The 12,944-nt window shown below is 33.6% G+C and overlaps 2 protein-coding genes and 1 non-coding gene across 4 annotated transcripts; 1 reads left to right on the forward strand and 2 right to left on the reverse strand.

The window, feature by feature from the left end:
- The first annotated feature begins 347 nt into the window (after nucleotides 1-347).
- arl2bp (ADP-ribosylation factor-like 2 binding protein) lies at nucleotides 348-5,097 on the forward strand. The gene is made up of 7 exons (XM_073850792.1): nucleotides 348-409; nucleotides 704-773; nucleotides 873-934; nucleotides 2,244-2,350; nucleotides 2,447-2,532; nucleotides 3,374-3,470; nucleotides 3,681-5,097. The coding sequence occupies exons 1-7, from the start codon at nucleotides 388-390 to the stop codon at nucleotides 3,786-3,788; spliced, it is 552 nt and encodes a 183-aa protein (XP_073706893.1). The 5' UTR covers nucleotides 348-387; the 3' UTR covers nucleotides 3,789-5,097.
- A 271-nt stretch (nucleotides 5,098-5,368) lies between these two features.
- On the reverse strand, nucleotides 5,369-12,425 carry pllp (plasmolipin). 2 transcript variants are annotated; one of them, XM_073850793.1, is made up of 5 exons: nucleotides 12,275-12,425; nucleotides 10,656-10,826; nucleotides 7,810-7,983; nucleotides 7,605-7,718; nucleotides 5,369-6,051 (listed from the first exon to the last, which is right to left on the reverse strand). In XM_073850793.1, the coding sequence occupies exons 2-5, from the start codon at nucleotides 10,785-10,787 to the stop codon at nucleotides 5,944-5,946; spliced, it is 528 nt and encodes a 175-aa protein (XP_073706894.1). In that variant the 5' UTR covers nucleotides 10,788-10,826; nucleotides 12,275-12,425; the 3' UTR covers nucleotides 5,369-5,943. The 2 variants fall into 2 exon arrangements, with proteins under 2 accessions (XP_073706894.1, XP_073706895.1); XM_073850794.1 differs by lacking the exon at nucleotides 12,275-12,425 and adding an exon at nucleotides 10,855-10,990 and having other exon boundaries at nucleotides 10,656-10,780.
- A 68-nt stretch (nucleotides 12,426-12,493) lies between these two features.
- Nucleotides 12,494-12,576, reverse strand: trnal-cag (transfer RNA leucine (anticodon CAG)). Its single transcript has one exon. It is a non-coding gene; the product is annotated as a tRNA-Leu (tRNA).
- Nucleotides 12,577-12,944: the final 368 nt, after the last annotated feature.

The following is a 12,944-nucleotide window of genomic DNA, read 5'->3' on the forward strand; positions in this document are numbered from 1 at the left end:
AATAAGTCAGACTAACTGAAATAAGCCTGACTTATTTGGTAAGCTTGCTTTATGTTTTAACACCCCCCAGGTCAGTATTGTAATCATAATAGACCGGATTTGTTTAGTGGTGGCTTTTCGTATGTTCTTGTCAAAGTATGTGTTTCCGTCAACTTTAAACACTTAATAAAAGCTCATTAAACAGAACGGGCAAAATGACCAGCTAGATCCAAACCCTGTGTAATGGTCCGGAAATTCCTCCTGCTTGGTTGTTCTGCGTTGTCCAGTAACTCAAGGAGGCGGAACCGAATAAAAGGTAAGTGTTTTCTACCGAACACATTTTGAACAAGTACGCGTTCTCCCGTTGCCGTGGCAGCAGCGACTTCAGGAAGAACGTTCGGGTGATTAATGATGGATGCTCGAGAAACAGGTAATTAATTGTTTTAAAATATTGATAAACTTTTGAACTGAAAATAATCCACGGCATTTCCTACGCCACAAATCCAACCGTTTGAGTGTGCACTACCATCCTGGCGTCTTAATAGCTGTAATGTGGGCCAGGCATGCACCTGTACTTTCACCAGCTAGCTTACGGAAATCTGGCAGACTGCTTTCATAAATGTTCAGATATGTAACATGTGTTCGCACGAAATTACAAATGCTAGTTGTGTTTTTGTAAAGTTATTTAACCCTCTCTATCTGAACTTTCTATAAAACCCAAAAGATTTGCTAGGTGGCGGCGAGAACATAGTTGAAATGCAGAATTTGGAAGAAGAGGATTTTGCTGTTTCGAAGTAAGTTATTTAGTTTGTTTTCTTGAGTGGAAATGCGTGTAACTTTATCGAATCTACGCTTTTTCTTTTTTCTTTATCCATAATATTTTGCCTCTACAGATCATCAGATGCTGATGCAGAATTTGACATGGTTATTGGGAACATCGAGGATATTATAATGGGTATTTACATGTCTGTTATTACGTTAAAATCATCCACATCCAGTTTTGCAATATTTGTCCTCTCCCTAAATTTGTCACTACCAAAACAAAGTAATATATAATTTAATTTTAGTGTTATATTAACCTATTAAGATTTTGCTTACATCTTCCTTGTAAATGTATATATTTTTTTCTATTTTATTAAAATGTTTTCAGAGGTAAATCAATAACAAGTACAGTTTTTAACAATATTTCAAGTGTGATTTATGAGATTTGTTCAATTTTGAATCCAAGTTTTCTCTGTAAAAGGCAAAAGGTTGATCATACCGATTTCAAAGTTAAGGATTCATTAGTTTATATATACATTGAACCAAACACTATAATAACATCTTAGTTGATAATTCAGTATACTTTATTTTTGACTTAACATCCCGTTTCAGTCATGACTGCACATTTTCGGTAGTGACAATAATGTTTTTGTAGCGACAAAATCACATACAACATCACAATTGTAACATTAAAACACTACAAAAACACAAAGTTGCATAACTACTAACTTTTTGTTTTGCAATGAGGGAGTTTCAGTAGTGACAATTTTAGATACTTTTGAACCTAGCTCAAAGATGCTAATCAGCACATGGTTAGCTAGCACAGTTCTGAACAGTTGTACACATAAAAAATGTTATGGAATAACTCACAAAAAGTGTTTAATAATAGGAAAATGGTGTTTGGTGGTGACAAGTTACACACAGATGTTTAATACTTCTGAACACATTCACCCCAAAATGAAGGGGCCTATCTACTCCCCATGTAGCTATGAGAGAGAGGGACACATAAATATTTCCTGATCATAAATGTAAGGGTGTAGTAAAAATCAGTTTCAGCCAATGGACTAAAACATATAAACAGCTTTCAGTAGTGACATGAAAATGTCAAAATTAAAATATAAAACAACAGTGGAATAAAATGCAAAAATTATTTCAAAATCATTAATAAGTTCATAAATTTAAATTAAGGGGTTAGGGTTTGGAACAGCCACCTCCCAACTGAAAGTACCCACTAAATGATAATTTTATGTTTAGCTTACTGATATTTTAAATATTATTGTGGGTTTCAATAGATAATAAAAAGATCTTAGTAAACAAATAAGATGTGTGTTTTTACTTGTGGGACAACAGTTTGCACCAATTCTGTAGAATGGCCCTTACACAAAATGTAATTTATTATTCTTCCATTATTTCTTCTGGTTTGGAATGAAATGAGACACAGACATGTATTAATGAAAATCACCCAACCAAATTATAGCTGACACATGCCATTTTCTTCACAGAGGATGAATTCCAACACCTTCAGCAGTCTTTCATGGAGAAATATTACCTTGAGTTTGATGACTCTGAGGAGAACAAGCTCAGCTATACACCTATTTTTAATGAATATGTATGTGGTACTTTCAGCTTTGTTTTATCACACATTTATGGCTCTTGAAGTGAAGGAATTACCGTATTTAACTGTCAATTATTACATTTTGCTCAGATTGAAATCCTAGAAAAACATCTGGAACAGCAGTTGGTAGAGCGAATTCCTGGATTCAACATGGATGGCTTCACCCATTCACTTAAGTATGCCATATGAATTCATCTCTTTTTCTGGGCCAGAGTATCCACCTTTTTTTTCCCGTAAGAGCGGGCACTGCCATTTTTAAATTTTATGGGTCTCATCCGCGTCCAGCTATTTTTAGCTGTACGAAACTGCTGCTTGATATTGCAAATTGGTGTGTCTTATATTATTTTAATGTCTTATTTTAATTATGAGCATGCTGGTTTGTAGTCCAAACAGTTTTACCGTTTACTGGAATTTCCAAACAATAGGCTTCCTTCCGCATTGAAGAAAAAGGTGGATAGTGGTCAGGTTTGACAGTGACTTACACAGTATTTTTTTTGCACTAATGATATCATAATAATAAAAAGTCTTGAACAGTAAATCAGCATATTAGAATGATTTCTAAAGGATCATGTGACACTGAAGACTGGAGTAATGATGCTGAAAATGTAGCTTTGATCACAGGAATAAAAATTTTAAAATATATTCAAATAGGAAAGTTATTTTGGTAAATATATTTCAAAATTGTACTGTTTTTGCTGTACTTTGGATCAAATAAATGCAGGCTTGGTGAAGAGACTTCTTTAAAAAACATGAAAAACCTTACATTTCAGAAACTTTTGACTGTGTAAAACACCTTTAGCTTTTTCTACCTTTTTCTACTCACTTTAGTACTGTTAGTTGTTTATTTATTTTTTATTTTATTTTATTTTTTAAAACCCTTGGTCTAAAATGTCTTGTTATACACATAATTTACCACTAGATGGAGGCATTTACATAAATGGTATTTCAATCAAACATTAATCTATAATTGTGAGCTAAACGACTTTTCTGTTTATTTGTAATCCTTGTCTCTGTTAGACAGCACAAAGATGAAGTCTCAGGTGACATACTTGACATGCTGCTCACTTTCACTGACTTTATGGCCTTTAAAGAGATGTTCATTGATTACAGAGCAGTAAGTAAAATCTTTTTGTCTTCATACTACAAAATATAGGATTCATAATGTAAAAAAAATGTGTATTTGGAATGTTACGGCTCAGACCCAACCCGAAACGTAATCACCTGCTATGATAAAACTTTGGCCTATTTTTCTACTACCATGAACCGAAGCTATAAACCAGAAACTCATTGTGACAGACACTCATTTGCTGCCTTTATTTTATAGGAAAAGGAGGGTAGAGGATTGGACCTTAGTACCGGATTGGTGGTGAAGTCTTTAAATTCTGCTTCTGCTTCTCCTCTGACCTCAAGCATGGCCTCGCAATCCAGCTGAACCAATGGGCATTTCATGTAAATGAACTTGATCACATATGATTATTCCCATTTAAAATGATAAATATTTATTGAAAATTCCTTTCCAATACATCCCAAAAACAAACAGCCACTATAATGCTAACTTGACCGAAGGGAGTTGGTGTTTAATTTAGGTTAATGTTTAAACGTAGCATTCAGGTTAACTGTCAGCTTATCCGGAGTGACTCTTCTGACACAGTATTCATATGATCTGGCACAATATCCAGACTCAGTCTGGATCAGTCTTTCATAGCCTACACCGCAGAAAAACACTGATGTAGAAAGCTGTATGTGAATATCTCAAAGCTGCCACTTTATTCCACATTTTCATATAGAACCCCTTCCTTTTAATGGTTAAACACTTGCAGAATCTGCAAAATGTTAATTATTTTACCAAGACAAGAGGGATCATACAAAATGCATGTTATTTTTTTTATTTAGTACTGACCTGAATAAGACGTTTCACATACATGACGTTTATATAGTCCAGAAGAGAAAGTAATAGTTGAATTTATAAAAAAGGACCCCATTCAACATTTTACACATTTGATTCTAGTGATAGTTGTTCATGAGTCCCTTGTTTGTCCTGAAGAGTTAAACTGCCTGCTGTTCTTTAGAAAAAAACCTTCAGGTCCCACAAATTCTTTGGTTTTTCAGCATTTTTGTGCATCTCAACCCTTTCCAACAATGACTGTATGATTGTAAGATCCATCTTTTCAGACTGAGGACAACTGAGGGACTCTCAAAATCATACAGTCGTTATTGGAAAGGGTTCAAAAACAGAAATGCTAAAAAAAAAAAAAAATTGTGGGACCTGGATTTTTCTGAAGAACAGTGGGCAGTTTAACTGTTCAGGACAAAGAAGGGACTTGTGAACAGCTATCGCTAAACAAAAAACAGCTGTGGATCATTCAGGTAACAACACATTATAAAGAATCAAGTATATGTAAACTTATTTTCTCTTGTGGACTATATTTAAACATCTTTTATGTGAAATATCTTATTCAGGTCAAAACTAAATCAAAAATAGCATGCATTTTGTATGATCCCTTTTATTTTGGTCAAATAATTAACACTTTGCAGATTCTGCAAGGTGTATGTAAACTTTTGACTATCGTTATATACTAAAATAATTCCTTTCACTTGACAATCATAAAGGGCTTTCATTACAAAAGTATTATACTATGTGCCCGATATGACAACAGTTCTAAAAGACCCTTTTTTCATGTATAGGACCCAGGTGAAATATGGTGTTTATACAGTTACCAGAAAAAAAGCAAATAATCTCATATTTTTTCATTCTTTTTAATGTGATGTTGAGTCCTTGTTTTGGATGGCTCTCAGATCTTTTGAGAAGGAAAGGATTTAAAAGAGCTTTCCAAAATAATACATAGTTTTGTAGATGTATACAGTACAAATTTCAGCCTTTTTAACTCCTTTCTTTACTTAAAAGAATGTGTTGTTCTTACTAGAAGAATGTTGCGTAATTATGTATATTTGTTTATTATTTGTATATAAAGACCTTTTTGAGCCTGTGTATGAAATAAATAAATACAGTGGTTCTTTAATTATATTTTATCAAAACATTATGCTCAAAACAATTAGTTACATTCTTAAGCATATGTTATAATAATACAAGAACCTCACCATTTAGTGTATCTTAGAAAAATAGTACACTATTGCTTAAAAGTTGGGGCTAGTAAGATTTATTGCATTTATAAATCTTGCATTTATTTGTTCAAAATAGTGAAATGTTATTACAATTTAAAATGTAATTTATTCCTGTGAGGGTAAAGCTGTCTTTTTTTCTGGAAGCGATGGTACATTTTTTATTCAGAACCACTTGATGAGTAGGAAATTCAAAAGAACAGTATTTTTGTAAATAGAAATTTTCTTTTGATCAATTCAATGCATCCTTCCTGAGTAAAAAATCTTACTGACCCCATGCCTGCTGCACATAAGCATACACACAATGTCCATGTTATAAACCATCAAAGCAATTACGCTGGCCACCGTTATACAGAAGCGTTGTCCGACGTTCCTGAAGAGGATTTTCAGCAATGCCAAATAATCTGAGCAATATCCCCTTCGAAGTGTCCTCACATAGTAACTGAGAATGTTCATCAGAGGATGGTCTACACGGGCACGGTACTCGCCGCTGCGTTTTGCCCTTGACCCCTCCAGTCCAAATAGGCAAAGTAGCTGCTAGCTCCATATAACAGGGTCACCACTATGGCAAAGAACTGCAAGAAAAGATGTATACACATCTTACATTTTGCACTGAAGTATAAGTATACAGTTTGCAAAATATTTTTTTTCTCATTCAATAAAAGATGTGAGTAATGTGTGTAATATGAGTAAATAAATGTTCATTTTTGTGAACTGTCCCTTTAAAAACTTAATCCTTAATACAAGTTAAACAACAGATAAATGATTTCAGGGCATATAACTGTTTTACAGGAAAGTATATAAACAGCCATTGAGTAGATATGTTGTAATAACTTGGAAACTTAAGATTTTGACCTTTACACATGGAGGAGGTATAAACTGTGATTACACTCCTCCACTCAAAGCATGACAGGTTTGTCATGCGCTTACTGCACAATTTAATCTGGACTCTGGTCGATGTGTCTTTTAAAGCCCTATAAAACACACAGCAGTTTACAGCTTTGCTTTTGAACTCACCTGACAGTTTCACATTTTAACCTTCTATTAAAAGCCTTTTATTTGATCTACAATACTGTATTGAGTATTTCCGTGAGTGATGAATAATGCTTTAAACACATAAGCGAAGGCCCTGCTTCAGATTAGATGTTCTGTCTTAAAACGTATTGATTATTATTATTAATGATTCATTTTTTGAAAGCTGTCTACACTAATATATAAACGTTTCAAGTCGGTATGAATTCTTAATGTTTTTGAAAAATGCGTCTCACGCTCAGTAAGGTTCATTTATTTGATCTAAATTTTATTTGAAAAATTTTCTAAAATATTATCACAGTTTAAAATAAATGTTTTCCATTTTAATCTTTTTTTAAAATGTGATTTATTTCTGTCATGGCAAAGCTAAATTTTCAGCATCATTACTCCAGTCTTTAGTGTCACATGATTCCTCAGAAATTCATTCTAAGATGCTGTTTTGGTGTTCAAGAAACATTTATTATTATTATTTATTAGTGTTAAAAGGTTTGTTGCTTAAAGGGATAGTTCAATCAAAAATGGACACTCTCTTGTGAAGCTCGATATTACAGTTTATAAAGTTTGAAATATGCATATTTTTCTTACTTCGCTTTAGAAGGCCTTTATTAACCGCCCGGAGCTGAGTGGAGTACTTTTTATGATGGATGAATGTACTTTATTTTGCTTCAAAATCTCAACAGCCATTCACTTCCATTATAAATCTTGGAAGAGCCAGGAAAGTTTTAATATAACTTTAATTGTCTGAAAGAAGAAAGTCATATACACCTAGGATGGCTTGAGGGTTTTTTGGGTGAACTGTCCCTTTAATATTTTACTAGATACCTTTTTTTCATGGTTCTTTGAGTATTGATTTCTTGAGAAAAATCACACTACTCCAAAACTTTTAAACAGTATAGTTTAAATGTTTGTTAGATAGTACTAGAGAGCATTACTGACATTTGAATCGCCTGATCTGGCTGAGCAGTGTGATACCATGCTGTTATCAGCGGATGTTACACAGACAAGCCTGACTTTACTTTAGAAATGAGGTAGGATAGACACCTTTCTCAGCTTATAGCATTTGTGATTTGTGAATGGCTGTAGTGTTTTCACTTACTGCAGAAGCTCCAAGATGACCATGCCAGGCAGACCATTGGCCTGGGACGGTTACTGCATCAGCCAAAAATGCAGTTACATATAGAACAGCTGCAACTACATAGAACACCAAGAGCTACAAGGAAGAGAAGAAGACAGGGTTACAAACTTGATTTAACTGACAAAATCAAATAATATAAGCTATTAGAGGGGAGTAAGTATCTCACCACCAAAGGCCAGGGCACTGAGGGTAGTCTCTCATAAAGCCTCAGCAAGAGCACTACAAACAGGGCAATGCTCAGGAGCCACAGCGTCACGCTGACAAACAACACCCAACCATAAGCAGGATGTGAGGTGTAGCTGGTACTGGCGATCAACGCCCACACCAGTAACCCAACAAACTGAATAGAAGATGGAGATGAACATATGTTAAACACCACTGACAAAACACAGACACTTTACTTCCAGAACAAAAATGAACAGATAATTTACTCCCCCTTTGTCATCCAAGATGTTCATGTTATTCATTTTGTTTTTTGAGGAAAACATTTCAGGAATTATCTCCATATAGTGGACCATATAGTAACTGCGAGTTTAAAGTTCCAAGCTGTAGTTTAAATGCAGTTTCAAAAGGCTTGAAACAATCCGAGCCGAGGAAGAAGGATCTTACCAATCGAACGATTAGTTATTAAAATTTGTAAAAACAAAACAAATTTTTAAAATACCATTTATTCACCTTTCAACCACAAATGCTCATCTTGTCTAGCTCTGTGATGCGCAGGCGTACTCAGTGCACTCCAGTTCAATACAGTTAGGCTATGTCGAAAAACTAACTGTCTAACATTTTTGTCGAAAATAACCGATCGTTTCACTAGATAAGACCCTTCATCCACGGCTTAGAGCCCTTTGAAGTTGCATTTAAACTGAATTTTGGAAATTTAAACTCATGGGCACCATGGAAGTCCACTATATGGAGAAAATTCCTGAAATGTTTTCCTCAAAAATATAATTTCTTTATGACTGAAGAAAGAAAGACATGAACATCTTGGATGACAAGGCAGTGAGTAGTTTACATTTTTGGTACTAATTCTTTAAAGAGTTAGTTCACCTTAAAATGAAAATTCGGTCATCATTTGTTCATCTTGTGTCATTCTAAATCTGTATGACTTTTTTTCTTTCTTTTGTGTAACTTGAAAGAGATATTTTGAAAGTACCCGGTAAAAGTTAGTGGCTCCAAAACAGTATTGGACCCCATTGATTTTCTTCATATGGACAAAAAGCAGAGACATTTTTCAAAATATCTTTTTTTGTGCCAAAGATTTGGAAGGACAAGAGGGTGAGTAAATAATTACAGAATTTTTCATTTTGGAAAAATTAATCCTTTAAGTCAGGAAAACCCTTCGTTATATTTGTTGGCGCATTATCACTAAGGCTTTTCTTAACTTAAGGGTGTTGCATTTAATTTAGATGACATCAGAGCTTGCACAATGAGAAACATGCTTTGAAACACTTGAGCGTTAAAATAAAAATAATGTAAGTGTGAATCATCCTGGTAGGTCTCACCCGAGACGTAACCTCCCAAAAACATTTAACACGGAACACTGTCAACAATTAATATAATATGTTGGAAGTACTGATGTATATCTGTTCACATACTTATAAACTAAAAATAAGTAATCTTCTTTACATACACAAACAGATGATGTTATTCATTCGTACAAAGAATATCAAAAGTTCATGATGTATTATTTATCTGATAAAGCTCTCAGATTTCAGGCTATGTGTCTGACACAAGATACCTACAAACAACAAATGTGACTTGCTCAACAGAATAACAGCCACATCTCAGGTCAAATATTCACTTAAGTTTAGTGATATTACATTTACATCTACTGATTTATAAATGGCAAATAATGTATTTGTATTGAGGGGAGTGTTTTATTATGGTTATTGACCCAATAACCAGTAAGATGATAATACAATAAACATCATAAATACTGACTTTCAATGTACAGTTTAATCAGTACTTTATATTACGGTCAAGTACGTATATTTCTGTACACTTTGTTCTGATTACTGCATGTTCATACATTTTGAATGCAGTTGTAATGTTCCTAAAGCCTAGGAGCTAGGGCTGGGCGATTAATCGAAAAATAATCGAAATCGACATTCAGAACCTATAATCGTTAAAATTTTTCCAGGAAGATTATTTCAATTACTTTCCCTTTAAAAAACACAAGCGCTCCGTTACGTTATTCCGCCGACATGTCGATGGAGAGCTTAAACAGTATTTATACAGTAAAAAGTATTTACAGGATATACAAGGGTAATTTTATTTAGAGGAGATACTGCTTATTTTCTACTTTTAATATGAAAAACATTGAAAATTATTTATTTTGTTTCCAATAGTGCAAGTTATTTATTTTCACTAATTTAAGAAAAATGTGACTTTTCGTTTTAAGCAATGCTTGCTTTAATTTCAGTTGTTCAACACTGATGTTCAATTAATAATCATAGATCGTAGATAGTGTGTTTTCTTCAATTATTTTAAAATCAAGTAATGCACCCTTCATCCAAAAATCTCTCGCTTGTAATATGTGAACATATTTACTGTACAAAACTTGTCAGTGAACTATGAGGGCAAAAAAATAATTATTATATAAATATAATTAAATATAATTTTATTAATAAATAAAATAATCGTTCATTAATCGTAATCGGGTTAAAATGTTCAATTAATCGAGATTTTGATTCTAAGCCAAATTGCCCAGCCCTACTAGGAGCACACTTAATGCACAATATGTGAATCATATTGTGAATGCTACATCCACCGCTACACAAACCCTTTGCAAGCATATCCTAGTATGAAGAATTATGACCATAATCCATAGCACACGCCGAGCCCAGTTAGTTTCATTTTATCAACCAATACCTACACAGTCTCATTTTTTTTTAAAACTGCAAAGAAAGAGTGTGAGAGTACTATGAAAGGAGAAATCAATTGTTTTTAAGAAGCTACAAAGTATAAAACACTTGAACATATGAGAAAGCATATAAAGTTTTTCCAACTCACAATCTCAGCCATAAGTAGGATACCAGGAATGCTCTTGAGGAAGTTCATGTCTACCATTCCCATGATTCCAGAAGTTCTCTGAGGTTCACTGGAGCTGGTCTGGGTGCTGACCTTCCCAGGAAAATCTGCCATTTCTTTTCAGTATGAACAGTTGTGTGTATAAAAATGTAACTTGAAATAGAAAAAGGAAATAATGTACCTTAGTGGAGACGCACCAGAACAGGTAATGCAGGTGTTGTCCCTGCCTAGCAACTCCGCCTGAACAGATAAAAGTTTTCTGTGTGTCGTTCACACCCTCCCTCTCTCTCTCTCTCTCTCTCTGTCATTCTCTCTCTCTCTCTGTCTCTCTACACATTTGCACACCTACAATATATTTACAGTGAGATCATGTTAGGCGGATACATATGTTTATCTAAGTAATAAATAACTTCAGTAAGAATAATAAAGTGAGAACCCTCTACCTTCCTCTTGTAAAAGGGAAACAAGACATAACAATAGAAACGGGGGACTAAAAAGCATTTAAAGATTAAAAATGTCAGAGTCACTGACAGAAGAGGATATTGTACATGTACAGACATTACAAGTAAAAAACAACTTACACAAAAATCACATCTCTTTTTTTAATGTCATTTAGCTTATAGTAGTTTCTCAGGATATATACACTACCAGTCAACAGTTTTTAAACAGTAAGATTTTTAAATAAGTCTCTTCTGCTCACCAAGCCTGCATTTATTTGATCCAAAGTACAGCAAAAACAGCACAATTTTTAAATATTTTTACTATTTAAAATAACTTCTTTCTATTTGAGTTGATTTTAAAATGTCATTTATTCCTGTGATCAAAGCTAAATTTTCAGCATCATTACTCCAGTCTTTAGTGTCACATGATCCTTCAGAAATCATTCGATTTGCTGTTCAAGAAACATTTATTATTACTATTATGAATATTTAAAACAGTTGAGTATATCTGTAGGATTTGTTGACGAATAGAACGATCCAAAGATCAGCATTCATATGAAATAAAAAGCCTTTGTAACATACACTATACACACATTATACACATTACAAAAGATTTCTATTTCAGATAAATTATGTTCTTCTGAACGTACTATTCATCAACGAAACCTGAAACAATTATATCTTTTCAACATAATAACAATAAATGTTTATTGAGCAGCAGATTAGAATATTACAATGATTTCTCAAGGATCAAATCAAAGAATCAAAATTCAGCTTTGAAATCACAGGAATAAATGACATTTTAAAATATCTTCAAATAGAAAACGGTTATTTCAAATAGTACAAATATTTCAAATATTTAACTGTTTTTGCTGTACTTTGGATCAAATAAATGCAGGATGAGTGCATAGAAGAGACTTCTTTAAAAAATACAAAAATAAAATAAAAATCTTACTTTTCAAAAACTTTTGAATGGTAGTGTGTACTGTATATGTAAGTAATGGCTATTTTTAACATTCATAATTAAATTATGAGACTATTTATTACATGCCAAATAATCTTCCTGTACGCAATGAACATTGAACTTCTTGCTTTGAACCACTCACGTTTTAAAAAATGACAAAATAATTTTTAATTAATGTCTTAATGTCCTTCACTAACCTGCACAACAGTCATTTTTGTTCTGCGGTTGTTGACTCAGTTCATTTCTGGCCACACATCTGGCGATCTGATGTAAAAGTTTCACGTTGTGTATTTTTGCTAGTTTTGCTGTTTCCTTCCTCAACTCTTCACGAGGTATAAAATGACCTTTGGTCGCTGTGCTGAGCATACGTCAGCTGTGGGAACAGTCCTATTCACCTACTAGAGAAAAAATGTTGTTGTCAGAAGTGGGATTCGAACCCACGCCTCCAGGGGAGACTGCGACCTGAACGCAGCGCCTTAGACCGCTCGGCCATCCTGACTCCTGGTTCTGCTGGTGATTTTTTGCCCTCTAGTGGTATGAATGCACAGCGTTTAAAACTACTTTCATTTTTTTCAGATGAATATTGTTCTTCGGAACTTTCGGTTCATCAAAGAATCTGAAAACATTCTACTCAGCTTTTCATACTAATAATAACAAATGTTTTTGAGCAGTAAATTAGAATATTAGAATGATTTTTGATCATGTGACTGGAGTAATAATGCTGAAAATTCAGCTTTGAAATCACAGGAATAAATTACATTTTAAAACATATTCAAATGGAAAGCAGTTATTTTAATTAGTAAAAATATTTCTAAATGTTTCTATTTTTGCTGTACTTCAGATCAAATAAATGCAGGCTTGATGAGC

Source organism: Garra rufa, chromosome 11 (genome assembly GCF_049309525.1).
Source record: "Garra rufa chromosome 11, GarRuf1.0, whole genome shotgun sequence".
In the NCBI taxonomy this organism is placed as follows: domain Eukaryota; kingdom Metazoa; phylum Chordata; class Actinopteri; order Cypriniformes; family Cyprinidae; genus Garra; species Garra rufa.

What these genes read in the sequence shown, in the direction of transcription:
- arl2bp (XM_073850792.1), top strand. Translation starts at nt 388, where the DNA reads ATGATGGATGCTCGAGAAACAG. An exon ending in CACCTATTTTTAATGAATAT is followed by an intron (nt 2,351 to 2,446) that starts GTATGTGGTACT and finishes CATTTTGCTCAG; the next exon opens with ATTGAAATCCTAGAAAAACA. An exon ending in GGCTTCACCCATTCACTTAA is followed by an intron (nt 2,533 to 3,373) that starts GTATGCCATATG and finishes TGTCTCTGTTAG; the next exon opens with ACAGCACAAAGATGAAGTCT.
- pllp (XM_073850793.1), bottom strand. Translation starts at nt 10,787, where the DNA reads ATGGCAGATTTTCCTGGGAAGGTCAGCACCCAGACCAGCTCCAGTGAA. An exon ending in TCCTACTTATGGCTGAGATT is followed by an intron (nt 7,984 to 10,655) that starts GTGAGTTGGAAA and finishes TCTTCTATTCAG; the next exon opens with TTTGTTGGGTTACTGGTGTG. An exon ending in CAGTGCCCTGGCCTTTGGTG is followed by an intron (nt 7,719 to 7,809) that starts GTGAGATACTTA and finishes TCTTCCTTGTAG; the next exon opens with CTCTTGGTGTTCTATGTAGT.